The sequence below is a fragment of the Falco cherrug genome, chromosome 7, assembly GCF_023634085.1.
Source record: "Falco cherrug isolate bFalChe1 chromosome 7, bFalChe1.pri, whole genome shotgun sequence".
NCBI lineage: Eukaryota > Metazoa > Chordata > Aves > Falconiformes > Falconidae > Falco > Falco cherrug.
In genome coordinates, this window is record NC_073703.1 from 6,174,283 (window position 1) to 6,190,225 (window position 15,943).

The window sequence follows — 15,943 nt, forward strand, 5'->3', positions numbered from 1 at the left end:
ATTTATACACAAAGATATTCAGGGCTTTGACAGCCTTTGCTTTTATCTAAGTGAATCTAGTCATTAACCTGTCGTTGTGGTTTAACCCCAGCTGCCAGCTAAGCACCATACAGCCGCTCGCTCGCTCACTTCCCTCACAGTGCGATGGGGGAGAGGATCAGAAGAGTAAAAGCGAGAAAACTCTTGGGTTGAGATAATGACAGTTTAATAGGTAAAGCAAAAGACGCGCATGCAAGCAAAGCAGAACAAGGAATTAATTCACTACTCTCCATTGGCTCTCAGGTGTTTAGCCATCCTCAGGAAAGCAGGGCTCCGTCACACATAATGGGAAGACAAATGCCGTAACTCCAAATGTCCTCCCCTTCCTCCTCAGCTTTATATGCTGAGCATGACATGGTACCCTTTGGTCAGTGGGGGTCAGCTGTCCTGGCTGTGTCCCCTCCTAGCTTGTGCACCACCAGCCTGCTTGCTGGTGGGGTGGGGTGAGGAGCAGAAAAAGCCTTGACTTTGTGTAAGCACTGCTCAGCGGTAATGAAACCATCTCTGTATTATCAATAGCTTCTAGCACAAATCCAAAACACAGCCTCATACTAGCTACTATGAAGAAAATTAACTCTATCCCAGCCCAAACCAGCATGCCTGTTTACCTTAATTATGGCTTTAGATAGTATCGGTCTCTTCAGGTGTGGCCTATAAACAGTGATGTGGCATTGCATGTGTTTTAGATTATGTTTCTTTCATGCTGCCCTTTCTGTTCTCTTGTTTTTAACTAGGGGTCTGAACAGAACAAAGGCAAGAAGCTCTTGCCCAGCACTGTTTTTCAGGGGGAGTTGCATTCAGAGCATGCTACAACTGATCAATAAATTGTGATTAATTTACCTTTTCAATGGAAGGGCTTTGTATACATGTGAAGATATAATAGTGCACCACTATGAAGTGAATGGGTTGGATCGATGTTCTGAAGCCACAAAGATGTTAGATGCAAAGCTCTATAATTAGGTGAAGTAGAGCTGTAGGAAGGGTATTTTTGTGCATGCTGCCTCCACTGATCTTGTTGCAGTAACTGAGTTCCCTTTTGACCTTTCCAGGGATGCACAGCTCACCTGCTTGAACAGATACAGTTGATAGGACTCAAATGTGTTTGCTCCCTTGTGACACTTTGCTCATGACCCTCCTAAAGCTTTAGAGCAACGCATGTCATCCTGAGAGCATATTACAAAGTACTTCTGTCTAAAGTGCAGGTCTAGAGTTGTCTGTAGCTGTTGAGGCTGGCCTAGGCTATGGGATGGCCAAGCCCATGCTCAGCAGCCAGCTCCAGGGCGTTTCCACGGGACTGTGCACGGATAGAGCTGAGCTTGGCCTGGCAGTGCTCATCCTGGGTCCTGGTGTGTACCGGGACATGAGGGGCACTACAGGGCTCCTGAGCCCGCACTGGGGAGTGACCATGACACTGCACGCTCCTTCCATGCAGTGGGTCTGTGCTGGCTGTGAGGGGATCGCTCCTGCTGTGGCCTCGTACATGGCTCCTTGACGTGGGGACAGTGTGACAGTATTTTGAGTGCGGTCTCTTGCTGCACGCAGTGCCGGCCTGGCACCCAGCTGCTCGTGAAAGGCTGGGATCTGCTTAGTGACAGGGGATGATCTGAGAGTCCCTTGCTGCCAGCTGGATAAATATTCTTGCAGCAGTGGGAGACGTTGCATTATTAAATAAACCATCTAGCTTGCTTATATGCAGAATTAGGATAAGCCCCGCTTCCTACGGGCGAGCGCTGCTCAGTGCTGAAACCACTCTGCTGTGTGTGGATATCGAGTGTTAACAAAATGGTCTTTCTGGCAGCCCTGGAGATAGTTTTAGGAGCCTTCTGTTCCAGAGAGGCTAGTGGAGACTGAAGGCGTAACTTTCTTATTCTTAGCTTGTTTGTGTTGCCAATACAAGGTGGAAAGTTCCAGTAACATCTGGTAACTGGGAAGGGAATGTAGGGATCTTGACCCCTCCATCTCACAGGCCTCATTACAGTTGAGTGGAAGAATGTTTTCTGTTTTATTGTGCTGTGGGGAGGCTGAAGACCTGATGCACAAGGGAACTGAGGTGCCCAGCTTCTCTTTAAGCCTCGTGTTCTATAGAGATCACGGGAGTGGGGTGCTCCTACCCCAGAGCTCCTGTGGTTCTGCTTTCAGTGCTGATGTTGCTGAGCACCCAGAATGCAGACTTTGTCAGAGACCTCTGTCCAGATTTCTTTCTGGGTCATCACTTGCCAAGTGCAGTTGCCCTAAAAACAGGCTGAGACCAAGCTATTGACTTTTAATTGTCAATGCATAAGTTTCCAAGAAGAAAGAGGGCTTTGTGTTGCTTTAATGGGGACACAGTGAAGTATAGTCGCTCTTTGAATTAGACAATGAGAAAGTAAAGATTTTCTGCAGCTCTAAGAGTGTCTGAAGAGCATCAGCAGAAGGTTACATTGAGCAGAACAATGGCACAGTAGTTGGCTTGCTGAGAGGTAGGAAAACCCTTTGGAAGTAATAACTCCACTTTTCTTCAGTAGTGTTCACTCCCGATTAAATGAGATTAATTGTGCTGTTGAGTTCCACAAGTTCAGCGTCCAAAATAAATACATAAATTAAGACAGGCAACAGTGCAAAGGCTCAACTGCAGTTTGAATTCCTGCCACCTCCTGTGGGATGTGGAGGGGAGAGAGGAGCCCTTTCCTCTTACTGCCTGATATCCTGCAGAACACACACAACGACCGAACGCTCTGCTCGCCTTCCCTGAGCTGCTTTCCTTGCTCCTGGGAAGGTTTTCTTTGGCTGGAGCTCTGCAAGGTGCACAAGCCAGTTCCAAAGCGCCAGATGTGTGTGGAATAGGAAACGCGCTGGCCAGGCTCCAGGCTGTGGGACCTGCAGCACAACAGCGGCTCCCCAGGAAAATCTCTGGCTGCCAAAATCTAAAGTGATGTCAGCTCTGGAAGTGTGTCAGATTAAAAACCCTTGTACTTTGCTCTCTGTGAAGTATTAATCTCCCAAGGCCTGTGCTGTAATGGGTCCTGTCTGGCTCGGCGCAACTTTATTTGTTTTGGGCTGGAAGTGTTGGAGGGTTTTCGCGTGAAGGCACTGGAAGCTGTCAGTGGTTTAGCTGCTTTGGGTTGAGTGCTGCCCTTGAGTTGATCCTGGGGCCTCCCCTGCCTTGAAGAGAAAGTTTAAGCCTTGTAATTGCCAGGTTGGATGTTTGTAGGAATGATTGTGCCTCGGGACCTTGTATGTGCCTAAATCTCTTTGACTTCCCCCAGCTGAATCTGTTGAAGAGAAGGTAGTGCATGTCCCCAAATGCTACCTTTCTGTCTGCCTTTGGGACAGCCTCTTTGGATGGTGGCATGGCTGGTGTCAAGGTTGTGGCCATGATGGAGAGCTGTTGAGACTGTCCTCACACCAGCCAGAGAAGAGCCTGAGCTGTGGTGTGTAACTAGAATGGGTTTATCTGCTGAGTTTATGGCAGCTCTGCGTTTGGATCTGGGGCATATGCTGGCTGTCTGAAGTGGCATGGCAGTGCTGTGTATCCCCATGGTGATGTGCCATTCGGGAGCTGGCAGTAAGCTTGCTCATGGACCTTATTGAGGGATTATGGATCAGATGATTCCAGCTGTGCTAGGTGCTGTAAAAAAAAAAAAAAAAAAAAAAAAGGCAGCATAGATACACCAGTGCTCAGAAAGTAATGACTTTTGGTTTATGCCTGTATGTTTTGCTTTTAAAGTAATTACTAAAACACACCTCATCCTCTTCCAAACAAAGCCATTTGTCTCCTGTTGAACAGTAACCTTTTATTTGCTTGTGCTGTGTAACAGAGCTCAAGGACATGTTTACTGCTGATAGCCAAAATGTCACCAGAACGAGCATCTCCCTTGTCTAGGTCTTCCCTCCTTGATTTAAGTGGTTAAATCCCAGGGAAGGGAAATAATCCTATGTACAAGGAGACAAAGGTGGTTTTGTGCTGTTATCAGCCATGTAGTATGAGCTCCCAACAGATCTATGGGCTCTGAGGGTCTTGCCTCTGACCAAGTAATTGCATTGTCAGGAATCTGTCAAACCTCACCGTATTGCTAACTCATGCTTCACCTGGTTATTTATGGTTTTGAAATTACAAAACCAAGAGAACTCATTCTTTTTTCCCTTTGCTCAGTGGTAAGTTGGGCTATTCCTGCCTCTGATGTTGGGGAGAGGAGATGATAGTAGTGGTCTTTGGCTGTACGTTGAGATGTGTGATTTGGGAAGGGAGACGTTGGCTGGTTTAACATGGATTTTCAGATGCCTGCTTTGGGGCTGGAATGCAAGCCTGCTGCTGCCAGGGGCTGTGCTCCCATTGAGGGCAGGGGACAGCTTCATGCCTTGAAGATTTTACAACCTTTGTTCATCTGAAACGCCCTGGTTTTTATGCTACTCAACAGGAGACTTTTTAATTTACTTCAGTGGGCCTGGACACTGGAGATGGCTGGCTGGCTGATGGAAGTAGGAAACAGATGGGAGAAAAAGAATAATTTTTCTCTGGGACTGTTTTTGTGCATAATGTAGCCTGGAGGTTAGCAACACAGGAGAGAGTAAAAAACCCCTGCAGAGCCTGGGTCAGGAAATATAATTTTCACGGGAACAAGATGCTTTTAACTTGCTGCATCAAAGACCATCCATTTTGGGGCACGCTCTACCTTTGAATACATCTGCATTCTCCCAGAACTCTGTGTATATGAATGCACGTGCATGTGGTAAATATCTACATGTAGGTGTGTATTTGCACATAAGTTTATAATCTCAAAGCTGCTGCTGTTCTTGGAATAGTTTGCTGGGCTTAGTGGAGTTTAGTATGAACTGTGCTGGTTACCTGGGTCTGGGGTGGACACAGACTGTGCTGTTCCTCTCTCCTTGCAACTCACCACTCTGGTTTTCCCCCTTTTCCCCCAGAGAAGTGTTTTGAGATGCTCCCAGTTGTGTTGAGTTGTTTCTGGGTAGTTGGTAGACAGGTGGTTTTGTGTGCTGTGATGTAAAAGCCCGCTTTGAATGTATATGTGAAGTTGTCCATTGAAGGGCAGTGCTGTACAGGATTCCCTGGCCTCCCTTTAGAGATCCATGACCTGGACAGTTTCAGTTCTGCTGGGTGTTGATGCTTGAAACTACATCTAGGAGGAGCTGAAGGCAAAAAGCTCTCCGGCTCTAAAGCACAGGTCTGTAGCTGAAACACCTGCCTTCAACTGGTATGTGAGAAGACCTTCCAGCTTCTGACTTGGAAGCCCACCTGCATGTTATCGTTGTCTGTTGGAGTAGCTGTGTTTGCTGTATGAGGCAGGTGGCTGTTCCGGGTAGTCTTCACTCCATTCATTACGGTTTTATCTGCAGCAGGTAGGAGGGTGAAGGTGAGCAGGAGGCTGGGCGAGGATGTGGCTGTGTGTTTAAACAGGGTCTTATCCATTCCTGTCACTATATGATGAAGAATGGAGGTTGGAAATAGTCGGCAGCTTCTGTAAGCACTTAACGTTCCTGATTTCATTTGTCTTTGATCTCACTTGGACAAATTTTACTCTCTTCTGATCCTTTCCCTTGAAGGAGCTTTTATCTCATTGTCAGGCTTGCTAATTTAGTACAGTGTTTTGAACCAGACCTCCTCCTATGTTTCCAGACCCTGGAAAGTATTTTTTTCCTTAATCAAGGAGTGTTTATATGGTTCTTTGAACATCTTAGGGCAAGAGTCGTAGTGGGGCTTTTTGCAATGCCAGGGCTGGGTCTTGGGCCCTGCTGCTCCAACCTCTGTACATGCAAATGGCCTGTCCCCAAAAACCTGCAGTATTTTGGGGCCAAAAGGGTGGGAAGGAGAGCTGGATGATTCAGGACAGGTCAGAGCAGCCTGATGTTGCTTGGGGACTTCATTTACCCAGCTGGAAACCTTCCTAGGCCGCATTAAGTGACAGACAGCGATGGGTTATCACGTGTGTTTGACCTGGTCATGGTCTTCTGCCAGGTGCTTGGTTTGAGCTCTGAGGGTTGTGAGTACATCTGGGTTTTTACGTGGCTTTTGGTCTAGAAACACTTTCGGTGCTCCTGAAATAAAGAGCAGTAGTTTGAGTATGGTCACAAGCTCTCACCATCACGTGGAGCCTGCATTGCTTGGTGATGCAGTAGGCACTTGCAAGTAGAAATACACTGATACCCTGGGGGCTGGTTGCTTGTCAATGGTTTCTGCTGTTACTGGATGGATTATGTGGTGGAAACAGGTTTCCAGAAAAGGAGTAACTATTGGTCTTTGAAGATGTTGTGCAATCATGTGTTCATTGGTGTGAACGTATGAAAGAATGCAACCTCCTTGGGTCAATAGCCAGGGAGATGGTATTGTCATGACCAGCTTAGCAAGCGCACCAAATCTTGATGATGGACACAGACCACTCTGGTTGCTGGTGGAGGATCCTTTGCTCCTGGTGTTGATATGTTCCTTGGTGAGTGTGCTCCTGAGCTGTGGCAGAACAGTCACCTGCGAGGTCCAGGCTTCAAATGTATTTCCCTTCAATGGTCTTTTCTCCTCTCTTGGTATAGCAGAGAGAGACCTGAACCAGGTTGTTGGGTTTGGTGTGGGTGAGCTCTGCAGTCCAGCACTGAGTTTTGTAACTGGCCCTTTTTTTCCTCTAACATACCAGCCAGAAGCTTGAATCCAGGTGGGTTTTGGCTTTGGGGAAAAGAACTGTGTGATATTTAGGGATATAGAAACATCATCACATGTTTTTAAAAAGCAAATACTTCAGCTGTGATGCAAAGTGTGGAACTGTCGAACTGTCTGTTCTTACTCTGCTGCAAGCAGGTTGAGTTGATTTTTAAGGGATTGAAGTTTGAGAGGCTGATAATTGCTTCTTACCGACCTGGCTGGCGTGGGAAGCTGCACTGCAGATCTCTGCTCTATTCCTGGCTGCCTGAGCTTGCGAGCTGTCCCCTTGCGCTTCACCTTTTGAGGAGGAGTAGTATTTTCAGCAAAATGCCTTTTTAATTGCTGTCTGAAGAAAATCGAAAATAGGACAGATATACGGGCCATTTCCCCAAGTGATGAACAGGAGTGCCTGGCACGGAGCAGGAGCCTGTGGAGAATATAAAGACGGGAGGAGATCCCGTGTGTGTGGTGGCAGAGGGCCCATGGGATGCGCAGCGTGCAGAGCCAGCCCACATGGCCATGCCCACCCAGCCCTGCTGTGTTACGGGAGGGACGGTGTTGAAGGAGGGTAAGAGTAGCCACAGGCATCATTGGTGCCCATAATGCTGGTGCTGCACAAGAGCTGTCCAAGATGCACTGATGTGTCACTGCTGGCAGTGATGTGTAAAGAAGGGGTTGAGGGGAATGATGCAAAGAGTAAGCTGGAACCATCGGCTAAGGGGACTGGCTTGCGACTTGAGTTAGTTCCTTGTTTCCTCAGTCTCTACTTGTGTTTCTAAAGACAACAAATTTAAGGAAGGGCAAAGGTTTAAGACTTTAGCCAACAAAGTTTCAACATCTTCTGAAATAAGCTCTGCATCACATGCCTCAGCCTTTGCCTGAGCAGCCCTGCCTCCCTGGAGGTGGTGTATACACACAGGCTGACTAATCTCCGTGTGACATGCTGCCAGGAGCAGCTGCTATGGGGAGAGATGCCTTCAGAGAAGTGTCTGGGTTGCTGCACCTCCGTGGATGGGGATTCTCACCACAGCATTCTCACCACACCACTCGTGGCTCTGAGTGTGCCTCCTCAGCTGAGTTTTTCCCAGCCTCAGACTGTTAAACCTCTCCTGTGTTTGGCCATGTCACCTTCTGCAGATATATTTGATGTTAATTTGCTTTGTGCTTAATTTCTCCCTATTTCATACATATATTTTTTTTTGTATTGGCAGTCTTGAATGGAAGGCTTCCAGAGGCAGTGTCTTCCCCGAGCATTTGGGGCAGTCTTTCAGCTTCATGTTGCTCTACTTCTAACCTCCTGTGGAACCAGCGAGTGAGTTCTGTAGCTTGCGGTATCCTCAACGGACTCATCTTCCCAGGGAGACATGAATGGGCAGAATTGCTCTTACAGGACGGCATTTGGTAACAGTCCATGGGTAGTGGCATTTGTCAGCTTGCTCCCCGGCCTGAGGAGGCTGGGCAGCAATTAACTTGCTAGGGCTGTGCTGGCTGAAAAATCCAGAAATCACATTGAGGTGTGTGCAGGTCGGGAGCTCAGCGACATCTGTTGCTTCTTGCTGTGCCTTCTTCCTGCAGGGTGTGAGTTAGCAGCACAGTGGAAGCATCTGTGTGGGAAAGCCCTAAATCCAGGGACTGGCAGACAGCTCTGTGTTGGTGGCAGCTACCACTTTGCCATGGAGCACAGTGCCTGGCTGTTGTGCTGGCTGCGTAACGTGGTGTGAAATGGGCATCTCTGCATCCTGCGGGTGTTTGGCTTTGGGGGCTGGGGGACTGTTGCCTGCATGTCCTAGTGAAGATGGTGGTGCTTGAGGCAGGGTCTGTTCTGTCCAGTGACAATGACGATCAACAGGCAGCAGACAGGTAGGATACTTGTGCAGCCTCCTCGTCACTGAAGGGACATAGCTGGCCAGCATCAAGTTCTGGGTGGTCATTCTGCAAACCAGCAGTGATGGCAAACCTGACAAGTTCCCATCCCTGCAGGCTTGGGTGGGCACCGGATGAGACCCACGCGTGGGCAGGGTTAGGCCCTTCCTTTCAGGGGCACCTGCAGGTTCCAGCACATGCCTTGAAATAATTCCATCTCCCTGCATGTGTAATTTTGCATGTCATTGCCCCTAATTGCGTGCTTAACACACACTCTTTTAAAATGCAGCCCTTTTATCAGCAGTAGGTAGTAGCAGGTTTAATAGGGTGTTTGAATTCCTATAAAATTAATCTGTAGCCTTCTGCGATAGGAGACGGGCAGGGAGCCATGTGGTTCATATCCAGTGTTGATAAACTTGTTATAGAGGCAGGAAACATTTCTGATTGGAGCAGTGACAAAATAATTTGGAGCGGAGCCATAAAAAGAGTGGATGGTGATGGTTTGAGCACAGCGGAGATTGAAATTGCTGGTGTGTGGAAGCAGCGCTGCCAGCTAACATTGACTTAGGGTCTCTGGAGAACTCTAATGGCAAATGCATTTTATTAATGACAATATTCTTTTAAGAAATGCTGAGCCTTGTTTCAGAGGTGGAGCTCTCCTACGAGTAACGTAGGTTTGGAAATCGGCCAGACCAAGACCTGTTCAGCTTAGCTTGCTACTGGTCACTGCTCTGGCCTCCAGCTGCAGCAGGCAGGTTGACTAAGGGCATGTTCTGGGTACTGTCCGCTTGCAGCTGGAATATCCTTTTCTAGTGCAGAAAATGTATAGCTCCATTCTCATTCTGAATTTGCCTATATGGGATAAAAATGCTCAGAGACAGCAGGTCACATTTTTAGCCGTTCTTTTGTTGTCTTTCCTTTGAAATTAGTTTCCCAGTACATGAACATCAGTGGGAGATCTGATCTTTCTGGAGTCCCAGCTGGGTGTGAGCTCTTACTGCCAGCTCCCCCTGAGGGGGAACTGCTCCAACCAAGTTGTGATCGTTGGCAATGGTGTACCAAGCTGGGCTTGAATACCTTTATTTGCACTTAGCTGTCTGGTGGGGGTTGATCAGCCTTGGAGGAGGCTCTGGTATGCAGGCAGGTGAAGGGGAGCCATTGCTTGTCATGGGCAGTCATGGCAGGTTGTGGCCCTTACTGCTTCTTCTGTACTTGCTCTTGCTGTTGCCATTCACTTGACCTTCTTCCAGTTTTTCTTTTCTTGAATCCAGCATGGAAAAAGCAAGTGTGAATGGAAGGAGTGGCTGCTGGGTACAGTGTGGGATGGCAGAAATGATGCACGTTGTGCAGCCCTGGGGATGTGTGATGGAGAATGCAGTGCACAAATGTCATCTGAGGTGGCTGGTCACCTAACAGGGCTGAATTTCACCTGTCATCTCTAACCATATTCATGGAGAACTGTGCATCCTTTGCTGTGTAGAACTGGGATGTGATTAACCAAGGAAAGCAACCCCCACTGCTATGCTGTCTTTTCTTTGCAGGGAGGCTGTTGGAAGGGGATTCTCTGGAGCTAAGCTGTAGTGCTGGGCCTGCAAAGGTGATACTGGAACCAAACCAAGTAGTCATTTTGGACTGTAACTTGGCCCCTGTTGAGCAGGTGATTAACATCACGTGGAAGAAGAATGGATTTCCATTAGTGGAGCAGGAACATCTCCACGTGCTTCCAAATGGATCACTCTTCATCTCATCCCAGGCTGTGGCAAAGGACAGTAAATATCCTGAGAGGGATGGTGCTGAGGGTAATTACTCCTGCGTGTCTTACAGCTCCCTAGGGGCTGTCACCAGTCAAACGGCTGCAGTCAGATTTTCAAGTAAGTGTTGGTTGGGTTTTTTTTTTAATTATTTTAAATTTTCCCCCCTCCTGGTACTCATACAGACCATCTGCCTCCCAGAGAATTAGAGATAATGTGTTTATGAAGTGAAATTCTGTTAATGATGTGTAGGTGGGATTTGGGATAGTCCACAAATAAGCAGTGGTGTCTTTCTCTTATACCACTGTTAACGTCTTGTGTAACTCTCCCAGGTAAGTGCCATCAACCATGAATTAAAAACAGGGCCCTCCTCACTCTCCAAAAGATAGTGCTTGTTTTTGCAGAGAACTCGACACTTCACAGCCCTGAGTGCAGGCACCCTCTGCCTGGGAAGGTGGCTGTAAGGGTCTGGCTAAGGCTGCGATGGGCTTGTTGCCCCAGTGATGTAGATAAGGAGCACTGCCCTAAATCTGTGAGCACTGGCTGAAGCCAAGGGTCTGAGTGATGGGGAAGTGGTTGGGAGAAGGCACCCATTGCCTTTCCTCTGCATGAGTCTGCTCTGGATGATGTGGACAGGAATGCGTCTGCATTACTTATGTGGGGACAGCGGGGAGGACTGGCAGTGTTTGTGATGGGGCTGCTTGCATTGGTGTGCTTTGTGCTCCCAGCTCGGCTGTGCTGGGCTCTTTGTGCTGTCCACACCCCAGAGGTGGCAGTGGATGGGCTCCAGCTCTGTGCAGAGCTGCCCTGAGCGAAGAGTGTAGATACACCGATAAAGAGTTAGTCACCGAGAGACAGTCAGGTGGACGAGTGGTCACTTGAGGTGCAAAATGGGCTGGGAACAAGCCAGGCTGTACTCAGGTGGTCTGAGTTTCCCCTTTGTCCCTGCTCTCAGCAGCCGCCTTAGATCTTAACAGGATTCTAGGGGCACCGACTGCTTTCCCCATTTGGAACAGCTTTAGTGTATTTGCATATGGCCTTATGAAAATGGTAAAGGCTGTGAACATAGCTGGGAACTGATGTACCAAAGGAGGCCTTGGGTTCTTTCATCTTCTGCACTGGGAGGTCCTGACAGACAGGATGTTGGACGTCTCCCCTCCTGGTGGCTTTTGTTTGTGAAAGCTTAGCTCTGCCTTTAGTGCAGTAAGTAGCGGAAGAGCAGGAGCTTAATCTCTGGCAAAGCAACTTATCTGATGAGAGCCCAGGCTGGTCACCATAGTGAGCAGGAGTGTTGAGGCTTTCTGTGTGCTTGGTGGAGCTGAGGGAGGTACCAGGGTCCCAGTGGGTACAGATGGACCAAATTACAGTTCCCAAACATGCTTTCTTAAAGCACAGTGCTGCTGATTTCAGGTGTGGGAGGGAAGTAGGTAAGCCGAAACAGTTTTACAATGCTTTGGTGCTAGTGAGCATGTCCCAGCATGGAAGGATGTGTCCAGCACCCTGCTTTTCAACCGTCGTGCATCAGGAGAGAGCAGTGTGCTCAGGGCATCTTTGTCCATTAGCATGGTCTGAAACGCCTATAATGAGATCCTGTCCTCCCACAGAGACCAAAGTAGACCATGGCACTGGGTTTGTGCTCCCGGTCAACCTTCTACCGTTGTCTTTCTGTGTCTGACTAGCCTTGCCAGGCCCCCATGGCTATGCAGGACCCAGAGTTCCTGGCCCCACGGCTGCTTCTCCTCTGCCCTCTAATGCAAGTTACTGGGCTGCTCTTGTCCTTGACTTTCTAATGGTGCATTTGAGTGGTGTTGGCAGCACCAGAACTGCAAAAGGGGGCATTTAAACTGAAATGGGCAGGCAGGGCAGGGCAACCTTTTCTGACACCTTTTCACTAATCTGAAGGTTCCTCTTCTGCAGTCCCAGCTGTTGGTCCTGGGCCTGAAGAGCTGAGCACAATGCAAGTGAGGAGCTGCTCAAATACTTTTCAGCCTGTCCTGCTGTGACAGGGTGGTCTGGTCTTGTGAGGACTTGGCAAAGCTCTCTGTAAGGAACTGAGAGCAAGTTCAACTGGAGGGCTGAAGGGAGGACATCGTAGCCCTGAGCAGAGAGGGTAGCAGCACTGGAAATGTGCTGTGGGTCTCATGCACTGGATTTGGCCATGCACATCAGCTCAGCTGCCTCCAGGTTACCACTGCTCTCTTCTGGGTTCCCTGGTGAACAGTCAGACAGTTTGGGGAGGAGCATGGAGGGGACTTGGGGAGTTTGATGCTGAGCAAGGAACGTTGAGACCAGGGTAGAGCCAAGCAGCTGTAGCTCCCTCAGTAGCTGGTGAATGCAGTAGGTGCCATTGGGTTTGGTCAGATGTTCCCAGCAGGCAGAGTTTACCTCATCTCAGCATGGTGCAAATCTCTGAACTCCAGGGGAAACTTCAGAAAATGAAGAGCAGCGTGCAGGCTAGAACAGACAGCTGTCTACATGAGTGTGTGGCTCTGCTTGGTGTCAGGACCGTCTTGTGAGGTGGATATCCCTTTATAACGGAAGAGATGAAAGAAAGGGCTCTTCAGGCTGTTTTTCATTTCGATCTTTGAGAACGACACTCCAAGATGTGACATTCCACGATCTGAACCGCTGAATCTTTGCTCAGTGTTCAAGAATAAAGTTCCTTTGTATTCAGGAATGGCTCCTGAAGATATTTCAAGTGTGTGAGTGCCAATAAATGATTCCTTGACCTATCAAACAGGTGAGGTTAAAAAATAACGCAAATACAGTAACAACTTCTCTCTGGTACTGTGGCTTATGTAAATGTTGATGGGCGCAGCTGCACAGCACACTATCAGGGCTGAGGTGCTTTTGCACTTGCTCAGAGCCATGTTAGGTGAAGATGCAGAGTGGATGTCCTAACACCCACTTCACACTGTGATGTGTTCAGCCTCTGCTGCCCCAAGCAGGGTGGTTCAGCTTTGGCCAAGCACGTATTTCAGTCTCTGAGCACTGTGCTATAGAAACTAGCACTCCTGATGGCAGGTGAAGCTTTTGCCAGATCAAGGGAAAATCTTTGACCTTTGCAACGTGTCCTGCTTTTACAGTCAGAAAATGTTTAGCATGTAACACCCACGGATTGCTGGTGACCCATCCCTCCTGTTCCATCCTTTTGGTGATTTGTAGAGCCAGATAAATTAGCTGGTTCCAGCCTTTCATTAAGTGAAGGGACCCCTGAGGGCTGAGAAGATGGTCGGGGGTCCTGCATGCAGATACTGTCCGGGGAGGTGGGAGGCATGCAGTAGAAAAGGTTCAGGTGGATTTATTTGGCTGTTCCTGCCCCAATCCTAGCCACCCTGAATTAGGATATATTCCCTTTTAGGGATGACTTGTGTTGAAGTTTGCACCTTGCCTTTTGCCTTTTGCAGTGGTTTGTGCCTCTTGTTACAGACCTAGGTTTATTGTTTGGTGTCTCATGTGTGAGAACAGTGGAGACCTCTCAAAACCAGGAGACTGACTTAAATTGCCCTTCACTTCCCCTGGATTTTTCCAGAGGAGCATGCATAGGTGACACATTTCTCCATCCCATTCTGGGTTTCTCCCAGAAACAGGGAATTTCAGGTGAACTCTCTCCTTGTGCGTACTTGTATGTCTTCTTTTATTACCACAATAATGGTAATAAAATTTATACTAAATAATATAAAATAATAAATAAATTTCCGTACAGGGAAAGCGCTGCTTCTGTGGCACACACATGCACCGGACAAAGATACTCATTTCTGAATGGAGAGCAGCGAGGGAATTGATTAATGAAATGCATCTCGCTTCGATTTGTTTTGTGGCTTGGGCAGAAGCACTCACTATATTAGCATTCAGCTGGTGCAAATGAGATTGTAAAGGCCTGTTGTGTTTTGGTTTTTTCTCTCCTGCTGCTGAATACAGTAGTCTATCCAAAGCTGTTTACGTGTAAGTGCAGTTATTCTTTGTGCTGATTGCCCTGGGCACTGCTGATCAGTACAGAGCAGTAGAAGAAAACCTGTTCAGCAGGTGGGATGTGTTATCCCTGCCATCAGCTTGCGCTTCTGACCCGCAGTGCATTTCCTTCCCTGGGCTGGGGTTTCTCACCTGGGGATGTGGGACACTCTGTGCGCCATAGAGTCTTGCAATGCCAAGGAGGAATATTTGGGTATTCATAATACCAAGTAACCTCCTGTGGCTTTTCATACCTCGATTCATTTATTTGTTCAGCTTGCCCTGTATGAGCACAGTACTCGGTGCCACCAGGACGCTGTGGCAGGGCAGCTAAGGGCTCAGCCCAGTGCCTTGTTGCAGTAGGTGCAAAAGCTGCTGCTGGGGGATTTGGATGAGTCCTGTGCCACTTCCCTGAAGGCAGATGCCAAATGCACCTCGTGGTGGTAGGGATACACTCCGCTTCTTGCCTCTGCCCGTGCCATGCTGAGTCCGTCAGCCTTGTTTGCCCGTGTGTGCAAGGGCTTTCATGTATTTCCTGCCTTTCTTAGCACTGCTTCTGTGCCGTTAGTGTCATCTGCCATGTTTCAGGCTTGTGGAAGTCTGCATCTCCCTGCTGACAGCCCCAAGAACAGCTCTGGCACCTCCAGCTGTAAGGGCTGCTGGCTCCCCAGTGAAGGGAGGAGATGCGCCAGGCAGCAGCAAGCCCGGAGGCTGGAAGGGGGCTGTTCAGAGCAGACAGGCGGGAGTGACAGAGGTTGAACGGTGTATGCGGGCTATGACACTGTGATGACTTCCATCCTTCCCCTTCCAGTGTGACCCAGGTGTTCAGCTTGTTCATATTTTGCTGGATAAACATGTGGCTCACTGCCCACTGTTCCCCGGCATCCTGTGTGCAACCAAGGGACACCCATGCCTCGGTCCACCATCCACACCTCATGGCAGTGGTGGCTGTGGCAAATGAGGAGGAGCGAGCAGTCTGTGGTGGCTCTTGGTGTGAGCGTGCCTGTTAATTGAACAGCTGCTCAGGCTGATGAATTAGGTCTACGGGTTTCTTTGAGCCCTGTGTGCTCCCGTGTGGAAATACCAGGGGCATTATTGTAGTTGTGGGAGGGTGTAGCTTTCTACCTGTTAATAACTACATTTGTGAAGATTTGTTAAAGCTGTTAATTTAGCTTACACAATTTATGCGAGGGAGGTTCTAGAAAATTACAGTAATTGTGACTGTCAGATGAAGATGTTTGCTGTGCCTGGAGGGAATGGGCCTGTGTTGCGTGGCTGCTGGCAGCAAGCGCAGGAGAGGTTTGGTGTGTTACTGCACCTGGAGGGACAGGCCACAGCAGGAATCAATGCACACGGGCTCTTGTGATCCACTCTCCACAGGGAGAGCATCTCTTCTCTGTCATGCACGGTGTGCCTGGGATTTGAGGAAAGGCAGATTGGGATTTGCTCTTATTTTAAGGATTTATTTTATGGATTTTATGCAATTTATTTTGTGGATTAGGTGTATGGGTGAGTGAAAGCCAATGGCTGTAGGCAGAGCCAGGCTGGGCAGGAAAACCTCCAGGAGATGAATGCACAGGCTTTGGACCATCTGCAGATGTAACTTTCAGATGCTGATCCAAGTAGGTGGGAAACTGGCATATGTGAACAGGCAGGAGCAAGGATTACTGATGTACGGATTAGCTGGGCAGCACAGGACCTGTGCGGC

General features: G+C 48.5%; 1 protein-coding gene across 3 annotated transcripts in view; it reads left to right on the forward strand.

The window, feature by feature from the left end:
* The window catches only part of IGDCC4 (immunoglobulin superfamily DCC subclass member 4), a 101,445-nt gene that overhangs the window by 24,919 nt on the left and 60,583 nt on the right, over window positions 1–15,943 (forward strand). For all 3 annotated transcript variants that reach the window (XM_055716775.1, XM_055716773.1, XM_055716774.1), the window contains exon 2: window positions 10,075–10,404. In XM_055716775.1, the coding sequence (XP_055572750.1) occupies window positions 10,075–10,404 (330 nt within the window). The remainder of the gene's footprint in view (window positions 1–10,074; window positions 10,405–15,943) is intronic.